The 15,934-nt window shown below is 44.9% G+C and overlaps 1 protein-coding gene across 15 annotated transcripts in view; it reads left to right on the top strand.

The window, feature by feature from the left end:
* ptprsa (protein tyrosine phosphatase receptor type Sa) overlaps nt 1-15,934 on the top strand; it is a 513,824-nt gene that overhangs the window by 293,889 nt on the left and 204,001 nt on the right. For all 15 annotated transcript variants that reach the window (XM_060941290.1, XM_060941298.1, XM_060941295.1 and 12 more), the window contains 2 exons: nt 92-237; nt 2,479-2,620. In XM_060941290.1, the coding sequence (XP_060797273.1) occupies nt 92-237; nt 2,479-2,620 (288 nt within the window). The remainder of the gene's footprint in view (nt 1-91; nt 238-2,478; nt 2,621-15,934) is intronic.

The following is a 15,934-nucleotide window of genomic DNA, read 5'->3' as shown; positions in this document are numbered from 1 at the left end:
GCTACTACAGCTGACTTCTGATGAATTAAATTAGCTTCTGGTGCATATGATGACATAATAATTATTTTTCCTTTTTTGCCTCCCCGACTAGCTCCACCCAGGTTCACCAAAGTTCCCGTCGACATGATTGGCGTCTCTGGAGGAGTGGTATCCTTTGTATGTCAGGCAACGGGGGACCCCAAGCCAAAAGTGAGCTGGAATAAAAAAGGAAAGCGCGTCAACTCCCAACGCATTGAGGTGAGACACAGAACAATGGGTTTAAGGGATGTTCAACACACCTCACCACACTAAAAAACATATACTGCGCAAAACACCATCCAGATCCAGTTCTTGTATCTACTGGCTGCCGAAAGTGAATTTTGCTGTTAGCATTGTGTCGTGCGCTCTGTGCAGAGACAAGCTGCATCTTATTTATGATGTTTGTCTGCTGTGTGCACAGATGGCAGCTGTAGAGTCCTGATTGATGCTCAGCACGCCTTAATTAAAACTGGCTCAGTGTTAACCATGCCGTCATCGTTCAAGACGGATGGAAACTTGACTCGACAGATTCCATAATGTGCCCACATATCGCCAGTCTCATCCTTTCTCCTTCACCGTGTGGTTCGGTCCCAAGTGTTTTAACGATCTTGGCTCGAATGATCATCTTATCATTTAAAAGTGGCTTTATGAGGAGCTTAAATTGATCCGAGTTCCCTTCCAGCCATTGTTTTGATATTGATCCATGCACTCGGGAGGCCAGTGTCTACTGACTACACTGCACCTCGTTAGCGGTGCCTTTAAAGGATCTTGTAAAAAAGCCACCCACAGTGTCAGTTACTCATTAACAATGGCGGTTTGTCCCTGCATCATCCAGTTAGGATGACAAGATGAAATCGCATGGAATAAAAGTCCCTCACGATACAAGACTTATTATGTAGCATACTACATAAAGATGATGCAAATGTACAGTGTGAGAGATTGCATACTCTAGTTCTACAGTTGTGAAAGTGGGGTCTGTGCACTACCTGCGGCGACTGAGTGAGCTAGGTAGTCCACAATTTTAATACTACAGTCCATCCATCCATCATCTGCAGCCACTTATCCTGTCCTACAAGGTCGCGGGCAAGCTGGAGCCTATCCCAGCTGACTACGGGCGAAAGGCGGGGTACACCCTGGACAAGTCGCCAGGTTATCGCAGGGCTGACACATAGACACAGACAACCATTCACACTCACGTTCACACCTACGGTCAATTTAGAGTCACCAGTTAGCCTAACCTGCATGTCTTTGGACTGTGGGGGAAACCGGAGCACCCGGAGGAAACCCACACGGACACGGGGAGAACATGCAAACTCCGCACAGAAAGGCCCCTGCCGGCCGCTGGGCTCGAGCCCAGAACCTTCTTGCTGTGAGGCGACAGCGCTAACCACTACACCACCGTGCCACCTACTATAGTCCTAGTTGTCCTAATTATGTAGTCGTTTACTTGTACTCATTAAAAATGCCCCGAACCATGGGGTACTATGCCCAGAGTATGTTGTCGCACTAAGGAACAGACAGAATGTTGCTGATCTGGATGTATTTCATGATTAATGATGACAAATTGCTGCGTACATTGCTAGAAGCACACAGCAGTAATCGTCATAAACAGAGATAAAGATAATAGTCCATGATTCCTTTGAGTAATTTTAAGCAATCGATATCAACAAATACTTACACACGTGATCATCTCATCTCATTATCTGTAGCCACTTTATCCTGTTCTGCAGGGTCGCAGGCAAGCTGGAGCCTATCCCAGCTGACTACGGGCGAAAGGCGGGGTACACCCTGGACAAGTCGCCAGGTCATCACAGGGCTGACACATAGACAAAAGACAACCATTCACACTCACGGTCAATTTAGAGTCACCAGTTAACCCCTGGACAATTTAGAGTCACCAGTTAACACCCTGGACAAGTCGCCAGGTCATCGCAGGGCTGACACATAGACACAGACAACCATTCACACTCACATTCACACCTACGGTCAATTTAGAGTCACCAGTTAACCTAACCTGCATGTCTTTGGACTGTGGGGGAAACCGGAGCACCTGGAGGAAACCCACGCGGACACGGGGAGAACATGCAAACTCCGCACAGAAAGGCCCTCACCGGCCCCGGGGCTCGAACCCGGACCTTCTTGCTGTGAGGCGACAGCGCTAACCACTACACCACTGTGCCGCCCACACGTGATCATTCTCTGTTTAAAGAAGATGGTCTCAACTCCTTACCTTTGGAACAGGAATATACAGGGTCAGGTTTCTGTATACTTTCAGCCATATAGTGTATTCTGTGTGATCATAGAAGGGTTCAGTGAAAAAATACTCCAGTGAAATGGATGAAGGTCTTCAGATCAGTGCTGGAACTAAAGTGCTGACAATTATATCCAGAATCAGGGTTTAATGCCCATGCGTGCATTATCTTTTTCCTAACCAAACATCTCTCTCTTTTTTTTCTGTAGACCATAGAATTTGATGAAGGTGCAGGAGCCGTGCTCCGTATCCAGCCTTTGAGGGCTCCACGAGACGAGAACATTTATGAGTGTGTGGCGGAGAACAGCCAAGGCGAGGTCACCGTCCAGGCCAAGCTGACTATTATCAGAGGTAAAACAGCCTTTTCACTCTCCATCTCTACAGTACTGTGTGTATGATTACAGGTAGGTGAAAAACAGAATGTATATCCAGAATGTTTTGTCAACTTAACTTGTGAATGGTTTAAGTGTAAGGAAATACAGAAATGGATAAATAGATTTTTTAATATCTAGAAGACTTAGGCCCACTTTACACGGGGACGGTCTGAAACAAAAACGCAAAAGTCCGTTTTCGTTCTCACTTTTTTCCGCGTCTACACGACCGTTTTCAAGGAGGAAATCTGCGTCTATACGGTGACGCATAAATGTGTGGAATTCAATTGGATGTGCATGCCAGGCGGCTAGGTGGTGCTGTGAAAGACCTCCGCTATGTCTGCACGCTAGGGGTGGGCGATATGGGCAAAAAATAATATCTCGATATTTTTTAGGATTTTAATGATAACGATATTTTGACGATATTTAAAAAAAAAACACTTGCTTAAAGATTACAATAATTACAATGACTAAAAGAATCATTGCAGTGACACAAGTATTTAAGGAAAAGCCATATTTATTTTCTTAAACAACTTTAAATTAATAAAAATGAATAATTCAATTGACAGTTCGTAACGGCACCAAACATTCTAATCAAGCGTCTCTGACGGCAGTACGGGTCTGCAAATATCCCGCCTGTTCCGCTGCCAACAACAATCATATGCCGATCTGAACCAACAGCTTTCCAATCATCTTGCAGCTTCGTGCTCCGCTGTCCCTCTCCTGCTGTTATAGAAGTACTGTGCCTGCGCAGTGTCAAAATAATCCACGAGAAAAGTGGATTTTAAAGCTTTTTCTGAGTCATGAGAACCAACCTAACACTCAAGTATAATCAACTTTTCATGGCGATTTCAATCATATGCTCTTCGCGACCGTTAGTTTTCACAGAGTCCAGTATTGATATCTCCCCATTCGTGTTCAGAGGGTCTGGTCTCACTAATCCGAAAAAGATGCCTGAAAGTGGCCGGCGAGTGACCGCACTTGGCCTGATAGGAGCCCGTCACAGCTTCTTCTTCTTTGTTTTTTTTTTTTCCCCTCAAAAAAAAAAAACGTAAACTACAGGTCAAAGTTTTTCAGTATAACAATAATAAAGAAAAATGTGCTCAATTTAAAATGTATTGAAACTATTCGAAATCGGCTGATCGGTTCATTCATTATTATCCGTGAGTACAGAAACACTAGTAATAATTTCTGGATCATTGCTATAAACGTGGACTAATATTTCTTGGGAACCAATGGGTTAATGACATGGAATGAACCAACCGACCAATCGCATTTTTTCTTCAGATGGTATCTGGGTAAATGAGCAGCTGTCTCAGCCAATCACATTTTATTGCTGGTCGGGATCATATCACGACATCTTCCGGTAGATACCCGAAATCAGCTTTGTGCGTTGTGAGGCCAGCGGAGCAAAAAAAAAAACTTTTAATATGCTGAGCAATGTTTGATACATTTTGGAAAGTTGTTTTGGTTGCTTTATAGGTTTCTTAGAATATTTAACTCGTCACGTCTGTGCTGCTCTCCTGGGTTGCTAGAAACAGTTGTGTTGCCCTGGCTTGGCGTATAAAATGTGTGCCGCCCCCCCAAAGCAATTCAAGGCCCGTCCGTCAGTCCGTGTCTGGCGCTGGGTCTGCTCCGCTCTGTATTGATTTTTGGCGGCTTAATTAAAAAAACTCGATAATGCAAAATTACACATCGTCAAAACAACATTCACGATGACATTGCAGACGATACATATCGCCCACCCCTACTGCACGCATGCGCAACGTCTTCCGTCTTGTCTGATCTGCACATCTGCGCCGCGAAAACTTTGACTACTCTGGCTATGGTAAGTAAGAAAGTAAGTAAAAAAGTGAGAGCATATACTATACCCGCCTCTGTTCATTAACGGTATATGTGCAGATTCGGTATAGATGTTCGAAGGACTCCTGGACGTTTATTAAAGCTGCCAGAGCAGCTTGAAGGTCCGTTGGATCGATGTAATCAGACATGCTCTTACTTTTTTACTTACTTTCTTACTTCCCGGGCTGGCATGTACAGTATATGACATATGTATGACGTAAACGCGTACCCGACGTGAGCAGATCCGAGCAGAGTTTCGTGTATTGGGTAGTTTAGACGGATGTGCAACGGGGGCTGTTTTTAACTTATCCATTCTGGAAGGCGTTTTCAATTTTTTCCGTTTTTCAGCCTCGGAAACGCCGTCCCCGTGTAGACGAAAGGCACTTCCGATAAAATATTTAGTCGTTTTTACCCGACAGCGTCCTCATGTAAACGGGCCCTTAAAATCTTCTGTGTACTGAAGGCAAATTTTTTATTATCAAAATTCTATTTCTCTCATTTTATTAAATATAGGAATGCATTTTTGAGAGCTATTTTGTCACTGCTATCGCAAGTTCTGAGTGAAATATGCTCTGTAATATATCAGTCCATATGTCAAAGCGATGGCCGTAAACGAGATTCGTTGAGACCTGTGCGAGACATTGTAGGATGGAAGTAAAACGTACAGCGGAAATCAAAGCGACCAACATCTGCCAACGTCGTCAAAAGAAGCGCGCGCCCTCTTTCGAATGCTGATGTAATCAAGCCGGAAGTTTTGTTTGTTTTAATAGCAATCAGGAAAGTTTGAAAAAAGTAGGCAGTAATCGTCATTTAAACTCGTTTTTGTGCAATATTTCACTTGGAAAACAGTTTTCAAAATGGCGGCACTGACACCTGGCTGACACTTCACGTTTCGAAGTCTCGCGAAGATCGCACAGATAAGCGACGCCTGCCGTGGACCAAACGAACTAAATTCAACATGGCTAAAAACCGCACAGGCCGATAAGTCTCACACACACACACACACACACACACATCTCATTATCTCTAGCCGCTTTATCCTGTTCTACAGGGTCGCAGGCAAGCTGGAGCCTATCCCAGCTGACTACGGGCGAAAGGCGGGGTACACCCTGGACAAGTCGCCAGGTCATCACAGGGCTGACACATAGACACAGACAACCATTCACACTCACATTCACACCTACGCTCAATTTAGAGCCACCAGTTAACCTAACCTGCATGTCTTTGGACTGTGGGGGAAACCGGAGCACCCGGAGGAAACCCACGTGGACACGGGGAGAACATGCAAACTCCACACAGAAAGGCCCTCGCCGGCCCCGGGGCTCGAACCCAGGACCTTCTTGCTGTGAGGCGACAGCGCTAACCACTACACCACCGTGCCGCCCAGGCCGATAAGTATAATATTTAATTGCAGTTAGTTGCCAATACGAGTCACGATATAAGGTTACTAAAACTTAAAACGTAATTGAATAACGTTAATTATGAAATAAAGCAAGTTTAAAAATAACTTCAGTTCTCCTTTAATGTGAAACAACAGACAGTATGAATAGCATTTTATTCTCAGACCTGTGCACCATTGTGCAGCTGCAACCATTTAATCCTGACAAAAAGAAATTCCCTGCACTGCAGTTGGATTACTGTTTGCAAACAGCAGGTGTGGGGATACATCTCACGTGGACATCCTGCTCTACATAACCTAAACCTACCATGGCCCCGACTAACAAGGTGCAGTCCAGTGGGGCAGCCCGATCCAGTCTTGTAAACAGTCCTGCTGTTCCATCTAGCCAGAAGAGGCAGTGTTTCTTCCTTCTGCATTGTGTTATTTATTTCCTGTCCATGCTCTGAGCCCCAGCCATCTGCCTCGTTACTGCTGAGCGCCTGTCCTGGCAGCGGCAGGGGCTCCTGGCTCAGCCGTGGCCCAAACGCACCGTTCTTGTAGGCAGCCCAGTTTTACATGAAAATCCAGGCTTTGGCAAGGCCCAATGAGCTCAGTGGGGAGTAGAGGTCCCAGCACTGGGGGGGGTGACTGCCCATCCTCCTCCCTCATCCATCTGCTCCAAACCTTCCTGAGTGGAGAGCTTTATGAGAACAGCAGCCACATAAACACACACACATATGCAGAGATTCAAACACGAATTCCCACTGGACTGCACTGAGCAGGCGTGGATACCCAACATAATATCAACACACATACAAATGCTGTACATTTTTACGTGCATCATTTACCTCCCACATTCTGCCTGGCAGGAGGGTTTAGGATGATTCTCAGAGACAAGATTATTGAAGTGTGTGTTGTTGTTGTTGTTGTTTTTCTCTCCCTCTCTGTCCGTTAGCTTCATTGACTGTTTAGTCACCTTGGCCTGGGCAATCCAGCCCTGCTTGGATTTGACACACCAGGCTGGCTTTGCTGCAAAGCTGCTCAGATGTGTTTTTAGCCACCTCCTGCCTGGAGCAGTGGACAAAATCCGTGAGCCGAATGCATAATATCGGCCATCTGCTTTTCCTCCGTGTCTTCTTTACGGAGTCCTTTGAGAGTCCTTGGTGGACTTGTGGCGAGAAGAAAGAAAGAGACACCTGCACTCTTCCATGTTTCTTCCTCGTCATGTCACTGTGTGAGTGCACATCACTTGCATCACTCTCTCTCTCTCTCTCTCTCTCTCTCTCTCTTTGTCTTGATTTATTGACCCTGGCATCTTGCCTCCTCTTCATCTGCCAACCTGGAGCGCTTGATATGGTCCAAAGCAAACAGCAGCCCAGGTCTCACCATCTGCCTGCTTCCTGATTATGTGTTAGACGGACACACACTGCTCTGCAGCCTGAGGTGGTGCTGACATTGATAATGGGAACACTGTTCACCATGGTACAAGATCACAAGATCGGTGGCTTCCAGATCAGTCCGGGGATCTTGCCTTTCTCTTGCCAAACATCCTGTCATTCTCTCTCTCTCTCTTTTTTTTCTCTTTTGATCTTTGTCTCATTTTGTCTTTTTGTCTCTGAGGTTATATAGGCATGTGTTCCCTGTGACCCTGGCTCCTCGAAAAACTCTGGTCACAGGGACCTCGTTAGTGCAGTTAGTGCTAGAGAAGACATGTGGCTCCCAGCCCATGCCTGTTTGATCAGGAAGCCATTTAATTGGCCTTTCTCCTGCAGGAAAGTACGTGATTGTTGCACACTCATTTGTGCAGTTTTAATCAGATGGCTCCGACCTCTGCCATCAAAACTCTGCCTAGCTCTTTTATTCCCCCTTCATGTCTGACCTTTTCTGATTTAGCTATGCTATTTTTGAAATCACACTCCTGTTTACTGTGTGGAAAATACTTATTTGCTTCTCTTGGCTGTTGTTTTTGAGTGTCCCAGAAGAAAGAGAGATGCCTTTGCTCTCGCACTGCTCTGTTGAGCCTTGCTGGTCGAGCCGAGTTACTGAGTCATCCCTCTTCACAGCTCGTCTCGGCATTCCCGACAGATTTACTTCAGATTGTGCATTAACCAAATCCCAAGCTTAATAAAGTCCCTCAGCCACTTTGGAAAACAATCTAATTCCACACTCTTTCTGCCTTTTTCTCCTGCGTGTATGTATGATTCTGCTCTATTCTGATAGGTACTCGAAGGCAAAACAGATTTTTAAAAATGTAGACAAAAATTATGACAATTATGCCAAAAATGTGGAATATACAGTATTTTACCACAACAGTGAAACTCTGAGTATGACAAATGATTTGAAAGCTACAAATGTATGAATCGTTGTCATGCCAAATTATATATCCATTCATTATCTGTAGCCGCTTATCCTGTTCTACAGGGTCGCAGGCAAGCTGGAGCCTATCCCAGCTGACTATGGGCGAGAGGCGGGGTACACCCTGGACAAGTCGCCAGGTCATCACAGGGCCGACACATAGACACAGACAACCATTCACACTCACATTCACACCTACGGTCAATTTAGAGTCACCAGTTAACCTAATTAATCTTTGGACTGTGGGGGAAAGCGGAGCACCCGGAAGAAACCCACGCAGACACGGGGAGAACATGCAAACTCCACACAGAAAGGCCCTTGCCAGCCGCTGGGCTTGAACCCAGAACCTTCTTGCTGTGAGGCGACAGAGCTGACCACCTACACCACCATGCCGCTCAAATTGTATATGTCTTGTGCTTATTGTCCCATTTTATTAAGCAATAGGAATGCTACAGGCGGCACGGTGGTGTAGTGGTTATCGCTGTCGCCTCACAGCAAGAAGGTCCGGGTTCGAGCCCCGTGGCCGGTGAGGGCCTTTCTGTGCGGAGTTTGCATGTTCTCCCCGTGTCCGCGTGGGTTTCCTCCGGGTGCTCCGGTTTCCCCCACAGTCCAAAGACATGCAGGTTAGGTTAACTGGTGACTCTAAGCCCATGTTTACATTAGACCGTATCAGCGGATCATCAGATTAACGTTTTTAAAATTATTAGTGTGCACACAGCATTACCAATACACGATTTGCGTGCACACAGCAACACCAATACACGGATACGCTCGGCTCCGCAGGCATCCTGCGCTCCAAATCACTCTGCCCTGAACAGCGAGTGCCCTCTGGAGGGTGCGCACTCCGGCCCTGCGCAGCTCACATTGCACGCGAGTGAAGTGCACAAGCAGTTATTCGGGACTGAGCCGCTGTGTGTGTGAGATCCCAGCGCACATCACTTACCACTTGCAAGTGGAAGGATGGCAAACCTAAAGACAATCATAACTACACAGTGGGCAGTATTTGCATCAGTATTTGCAGTATTTTCATACTTTTATACTCTTTAATGAAAGGTGATACAAGGCGGAAGTCCGCGCCGTTTTTCAGCAGTCGCGTCACATGACCAACGCCAGCGAATCAGGAAGGTGGATGTCACAGTGACGTTGTCCAATGACGACGCCAGCTAGAGCTCAGCACAGCGTATCCGCGTATCTCAATGTTTACACAGCACCGGAGCTGACACGATCTGGATTGAATACGTGGACCCTGGCGGATTCCCGTTTCCCGGCGTTTCCAGGCGGTTTAATGTAAACGGACAGTGCATCTGTGAAGAAAACGAGACAGATACGGTCTAATGTAAACTTGGCCTAAATTGACCGTAGGTGTGAATGTGAGTGTGAATGGTTGTCTGTGTCTGTGTCAGCCCTGTGATGACCTGGCGACTTGTCCAGGGTGTACCCCGCCTTTCGCCCGTAGTCAGCTGGGATAGGCTCCAGCTCGCCTGCGACCCTGTAGAACAGGATAAAGCGGCTAGAGATAATGAGATGAGAGATGAGATGAGGAATGCTACAGCCTAGGTTATGACATGCACAATATCACATTTTTAACATTTATGCTGAATAAAACATCTTATAAAACATGTTTATAAGCACATATCAACATGGAAGCTTTCTAATAGTGTTTTTATTTTTTTGTTTGACTTTTTGTATGTTAAAAACAGAGTTTTAGTCAAACTTTGTTTGACTAAAATACTTAGGGCAGAGCTATTCAAACTCTTGGCTGATTGCTGAGGGGCGAGATGGAAAATACAAAAAAAAAAAAAAAAGATTGTAACAGGCCTGCCAATTTTACACATTTCACATAGGAGCTCTGCATCAGAGCATGCTGCAACACATACTCACTACTGTAAATGGATAATGTTTTGAGTTAAAATAAAATGTACCAACGTGTTCGATTTAGCCATCATTAGACACATGTGGAGTTAACATCAGGGGGTAGGCGGGCTGGGGTTTTGAATATGTGTGACTAAAACCACACTCACACCCCGCCGTACGTGCTACTACGGGCGGTCTACGGTAAAAAATTTGGCAAAACCGTGCTTGAGACTTGCACGACACTTGCTTGTGTTCAGCGCCGTAGAAGGTCTCAGACTGGCCATGGAGACTTTTGGTCCTGCACATGCAAATTCTACGGGTCTTGCGAAAAATCAAGAACACATATACTACGTATGGGACCCGTACTCCTTTTGTACACCTGAACCAAGTCAGCAGCACGGCTAGTAGGGGCTTTTTGCGATGACTGTAAGCTGCACGAGTGACGCACGCTCATTGTACGAGTGACGTGCCTCAGAAGTACTACACAAGTACTCCACATTTGCTATTTCTGTGGCCCCCCAAGACAGAAGTACATCTCACTTTCTACCCCTATGTGCGGCGTGCAGGCAGCGCACGCGACCCGCACGTGACACGAGGGGCAAGACTCTGGGCATATATATTGGGGGAGGAACCAATTATGTAGCATGTAGCATTGTAGAAGGGAAGAAGATGGCTGTCGCCATACCTCCACAACGACTGAGGGAGTTGGACCTTTGTAGGCAAATGATAGAAGCTGAGGAGCAGCACAAAGCGATATTCATCTCATCTCATTATCTCTAGCCGCTTTATCCTTCTACAGGGTCGCAGGCAAGCTGGAGCCTATCCCAGCTGACTACGGGCGAAAGGCGGGGTACACCCTGGACAAGTCGCCAGGTCATCACAGGGCTGACACATAGACACAGACAACCATTCACACTCACATTCACACCTACGGTCAATTTAGAGTCACCAGTTAACCTAACCTGCATGTCTTTGGACTGTGGGGGAAACCGGAGCACCCGGAGGAAACCCACGCGGACACGGGGAGAACATGCAAACTCCACACAGAAAGGCCCTCGCCGGCCCCGGGGCTCGAACCCAGGACCTTCTTGCTGTGAGGCAACAGCGCTAACCACTACACCACCGTGCCGCCTACTTAATGATTATAAAAAAGTATTATCATAAATCAGTATTAGGATACAAGTAATATACTGTAAGTAAATATAGAACGTACTGAATATAGATGTATACACAACGATGTCCATTCTGCACCATTCACAGGCTGAGGAGAACGTGTACTGGGTCTGTCTCAGGGGGTTAGTACACATGTGTTTTTCAGGCTTGGTATGAATCCTTTAGACAGACTAAGAGTATGGTTGATTATGGTGTTCTCTGTAGCACTGTGGATTGGCCTAGCCATTAGCAGACCCAAAGTGTTTTACTGTGCATTAGTGCAGCAGAAAGTGAACCCATTCCTGACTGAGGAAAGCATGGGGTGGGGCTGAGGGAATGAAGAATGAGGTACAAGAACATGACGTTGAATTAAAGGTGCACTTAGTCTTGGTCTAGCCTCAATTTCCTGGCAACCTTATTGCTTAGACAGAGTAATAGAATTTGGGGAATGGAAGAGCATGCCTGAGTTACAAACCAATGACTTTTCTTCCAGTAAACTAAATAACAGCCAAAACATGACAGGATGGGACTCTTCCTTTATGTGGTGTGCAAGCAGTGAAATATGGCTGTCACTGTGAAACCAGCAACATCAGGCTTCCCCAAGGATAAGCTGCATCCTTTTACGGCAAACACTGTACAGAACACAGACTCTGTATCCGAAATCGCTCACTCGTTCACTACTCCCTATATAGGGAATTACTATATAGAGGACTATATAGTGAGCTCATTGGTAAAATTAAAAAATGCTTTCGGACACTAGTCCGTCGCACTGGTATTTACGTCATTACTGTCGCACAATTAAAACGTGCCAGATCAGTCGGCTGGTGGGTTTTCAAAATAATAAATACATGCATGTATTTTTTGTGATAAATACATATTATACTGAGCGTATTTCCCACATTAATCAATACAAAGTACCTGCATCTTTCAGTTTTTTTTAAATCAAGGCTGAATACTTTCTTCTTTGCCACTACCTTTTATTAAATCAAATTTGAGACTTTTAATTTGATTTCTTTCAGTGCGACTGCAATGCCTGATGGGATATATTGCTTGGTTAGTGACCATCGGTTGTACACTACTTTTCATGATGCATTGTGGGATACTTTGAGTGCACTATATAGGGTGTAATAATCCTCACTATTGTTTCGGACAGCACTACAAAATGGTGTCCTCACTATATAGGGCCCTATATAGTGAGTAGGGAGCGATTTCGGACACAGGGAGAGATTATCTGGCCACATATTTTACCTGCACACTTTTTGTAATTTAAAAAAGAAAAAAAACCCCGCTCCTTACTGAAGGGCCAGTTTCCTCTCACACATTTTCCTTCCCTTCCTCACTGATTATGATCAATCAGAATCCATAGTCAAGGTCTTATATGCACTAAATACCGGTATGGAAGAGAGTAACTGTGGTATTCAAAGTGCCCCTGAAATCCAGATAAGTGTTTCAGAGCTTTTTTGTACATATCCCTTAATGCTATGGACACCAATATGATAGTATATATGAAAAAACATGGTAAAAATAGTTTTGGAGATATTTTAATTTTATAAAAAAAATTTTATGTGTCCAGGAAAATTATTTAAAACACTTTTGATGACTCAGGTTGAGTCTTGTACGAGTATGAGTACTCAAATATGAGTCTTGTGTTCATCCAATTAAACACTCTCTAGAATGTGTATGTCCCACCGCCAGGGACGTATTGCGATACAGTAGCAGCTCATTAGCAGCAAACATGGCTGGTGTGTTTTTTGCTGTGTGATTACCAGCACACTATGCCTTCTCTAAACATCATTTGGTTAAGAAAGTGGACAGGTGGAGTGAAGGTGGTGGTGAGAAAAAGACACCCTTCGGTATTCTCTATATTTAGCTGGTTTGCTAAGCTACTGGTAAGTTTGTTTAGATTGAGCAGGGGTGTGGTGTACAGTATCTCAGTCGCTATTGGCTGCTGCGTAAATCAGTCAAGCCCATCAACATGGCATCGCTCTGACTTCCTGTCTCAAAAGCAGTCATGTCAAACTAAGGAATCATATCAAGCCATTTCATCGGAGAAGTTTTTTGGTTCATGGTAAAACACTGTTTTCCAGAACTAAAATCTGGAGACTGTTCCCCTGCATAATCAATGCAATCCTCAGCCTCTCTAGCATTAATCTGTTTTTTTTTTTTTTTTAAGATATTTCTTTTTGGGCTTCTTTCACCTTCATTGGACAGGACAGTGTAGAGACAGGAAATGAGCAGGAGAGAGAGAGACGGGGAGGGACCAGGAAATGACCTCGGGTCGGAATCAAACCCGGGTCCCTGGATTCATGGTATGGCACCTTATCCACCTGAGCCACGATGCCCCCTAATCTGTTTGTTGATGGCTGATCTTAGCTTTTTCAATAAAGGTCTGTAATTAGCAGTGACGCTTGCGATTAGCTAGCATAATCACAGGTCATGTTTTTGAGATACAGTTTAGTGCACACAAATGAAAGCGTGAAAGATGCTGTGCTTGCCATGTTGGCAGCAATAAATTAATGAGTTTTCCTTCCCCGTTTTTATTGCAATGGGAGCTCAGTTGAAACATAATGTTGACAGGCATACCATCACAGTTCCCTCTCTTCTTTCCACTCCACTAAAATAAATGAAACAGGATGTGCTTTCAAGCTAATTAGAATATATTATGTATCTAACCCACTTTCAAGATTGTTCATCGGAAATGCATGCTGAAACCTTGAAACCTGCCTTCTTGGTTCCTGGTGCTTTCTGGTGATGCGCTAATTCTTTGCCTCCAGGGATAGCCACCACACACCAACAGCTGTATTAATCATGGCCCTTACGGGTTCTTACCCACGTACAGGTCGATGGAAGATCTCTTGACGCTGATTGATTTAGCAAAGTGACAACCCCAATAGTAGCTTGCATTTCTCGAGGGGGTACCAAGCAAGAAAGAGGGAAGGACAGAATGAAAGCCGTCTATCACCATTCCCTTCCTTCCCTTCCGACCCCTATTGTAACTAAGGAAGCATGAGCTGGGAAGCAATGAAGGCACAAGAGATAGACATGGAAAACGGTACCACTCTCTGAGGAGGAAGCTTGCATCCAGGTGGATTTGATTAAGGCTGATCTGAGCTGGTATTATCACGCACACTGCTGTATTTGCCCTGTGTATTATCTGCATCCCGCACTCATAAACAAGCCAATTCCCAGGCCCACAGGCTCAGCTGCTCCCTGCTGCAAAATGCATTTGTTTAGCAAACTTAAGATCTCGCAGAAATCTATGGACTCTTTCACTGGGAAATCCATTACTGCAAGTGTACTATTTCAAAATGGAAGTTAGTCATTTAGAAATTGATGTCTGTTTATATTGCACGTCTGCTTCTGCATCTGTCTGTTAGCTTATTCCATGGGCAGAGGGATTCGCACCACATTGAGCATGCTCTGCATTTGATATACTTTTCGGGGTTTTTTGTTTGTTTGTTTGTTTGTTTGTTTTTTATACTGCTGCTGCTAATGATGGCATGCCTTCCTGTATTCTGCAAAGGGATAATTGGCAGTAGTGAGATACTGGGTTCAGGCACCATTGTAGCATCAAACCACTCCAGCGAGGTGAGTGGAAGTGCTTTCTGATTCCAAGGCAGAGCCATCATCTGTGTGCACCTAGTTTCAGTGGCGGTTCTAGCTTGGATGGTGCCCTGGGCGAATCCCCACTTCTCTCCTAAACTTGCCACCTGATGGCTGACCCTAGACCTTTTTCTTATCTATTTGTGTTGATTTGGCACTCAAGCATCACTACATTACCGTGACCCAACACCGTCAACCAAGAGTCAAGACTAAACCAATTCACCTTGTATGCAGACTGGTTTTATATTATTCTTAACAATTTTGCAACAAAAAAACCCCAGAAAAATGCAACAATATTTCTGTGAAACTACAGTATACATTCACAGTATTATGAATGAATTGTGGTTTATTTGGCACCAATCGCCATCGTAGTGTGACTGACTGTACTCTGCATTAGTATTATGTATGCTATTTCATAGATTCTCCCTCTTCCCCCACCTCCTATGAGGTCATAGGTCAACCTACCACTGCCCTCCCCTTCCCATCTCATACTTCTGAGCAGGAGACCAGGAAGTAGCCTGGCTGCCTGGATCACAAACTAGACTCAGGGTACCACTCCGACAGCTTAATTGACCCACATGGTGACATGATATCATTGATGTGATGTGCAAATGAGCTATAGAAAATCGGTCGCATAAATCTCAAAATTCCGATTTTTTTTTTTTTTTGAAGACGGCGCCCTGTACCGCCCCCGGCAAGATGCCGCGCTTGGCAGCTGCCCATGTCACCCATACCTAAATTCACCACTGCCTAGTTTTCAAGGCTAGTTAGCACCTTGTTGCATTTCTAACCTGTGAATTCTGCTATTAATAACATGGCTTTATGAACACTATGTCAAACCTGAAATGAGTTCTACATCACTTCGGTGCTTTACAAAGATTGTCAAAAGTTTTTCTTTTGATGGAGCTCAAATTGGCTCTGTAGCCTTCGCTCGGTTTTCTTTTCCTTCAGAGAGAAAACGATGGTTTGTTAGAACTGTTTTCTCATACAGAACACCGTGAGTTTTCAGAAAGCGCTACCCACAGAATTTTAATGAGCTTATGAGTCCCCCAGTCCTTTGAACCTGGGAACCTCGGAAGCAGTAATCAAGCGTCATTGGGCATTAGGAGC

Source organism: Neoarius graeffei, chromosome 15 (genome assembly GCF_027579695.1).
Source record: "Neoarius graeffei isolate fNeoGra1 chromosome 15, fNeoGra1.pri, whole genome shotgun sequence".
Lineage (NCBI taxonomy): Eukaryota > Metazoa > Chordata > Actinopteri > Siluriformes > Ariidae > Neoarius > Neoarius graeffei.
The sequence above is the reverse complement of the archived record's forward strand: the minus strand, read 5'-3'. Positions and strand labels throughout refer to the sequence as shown.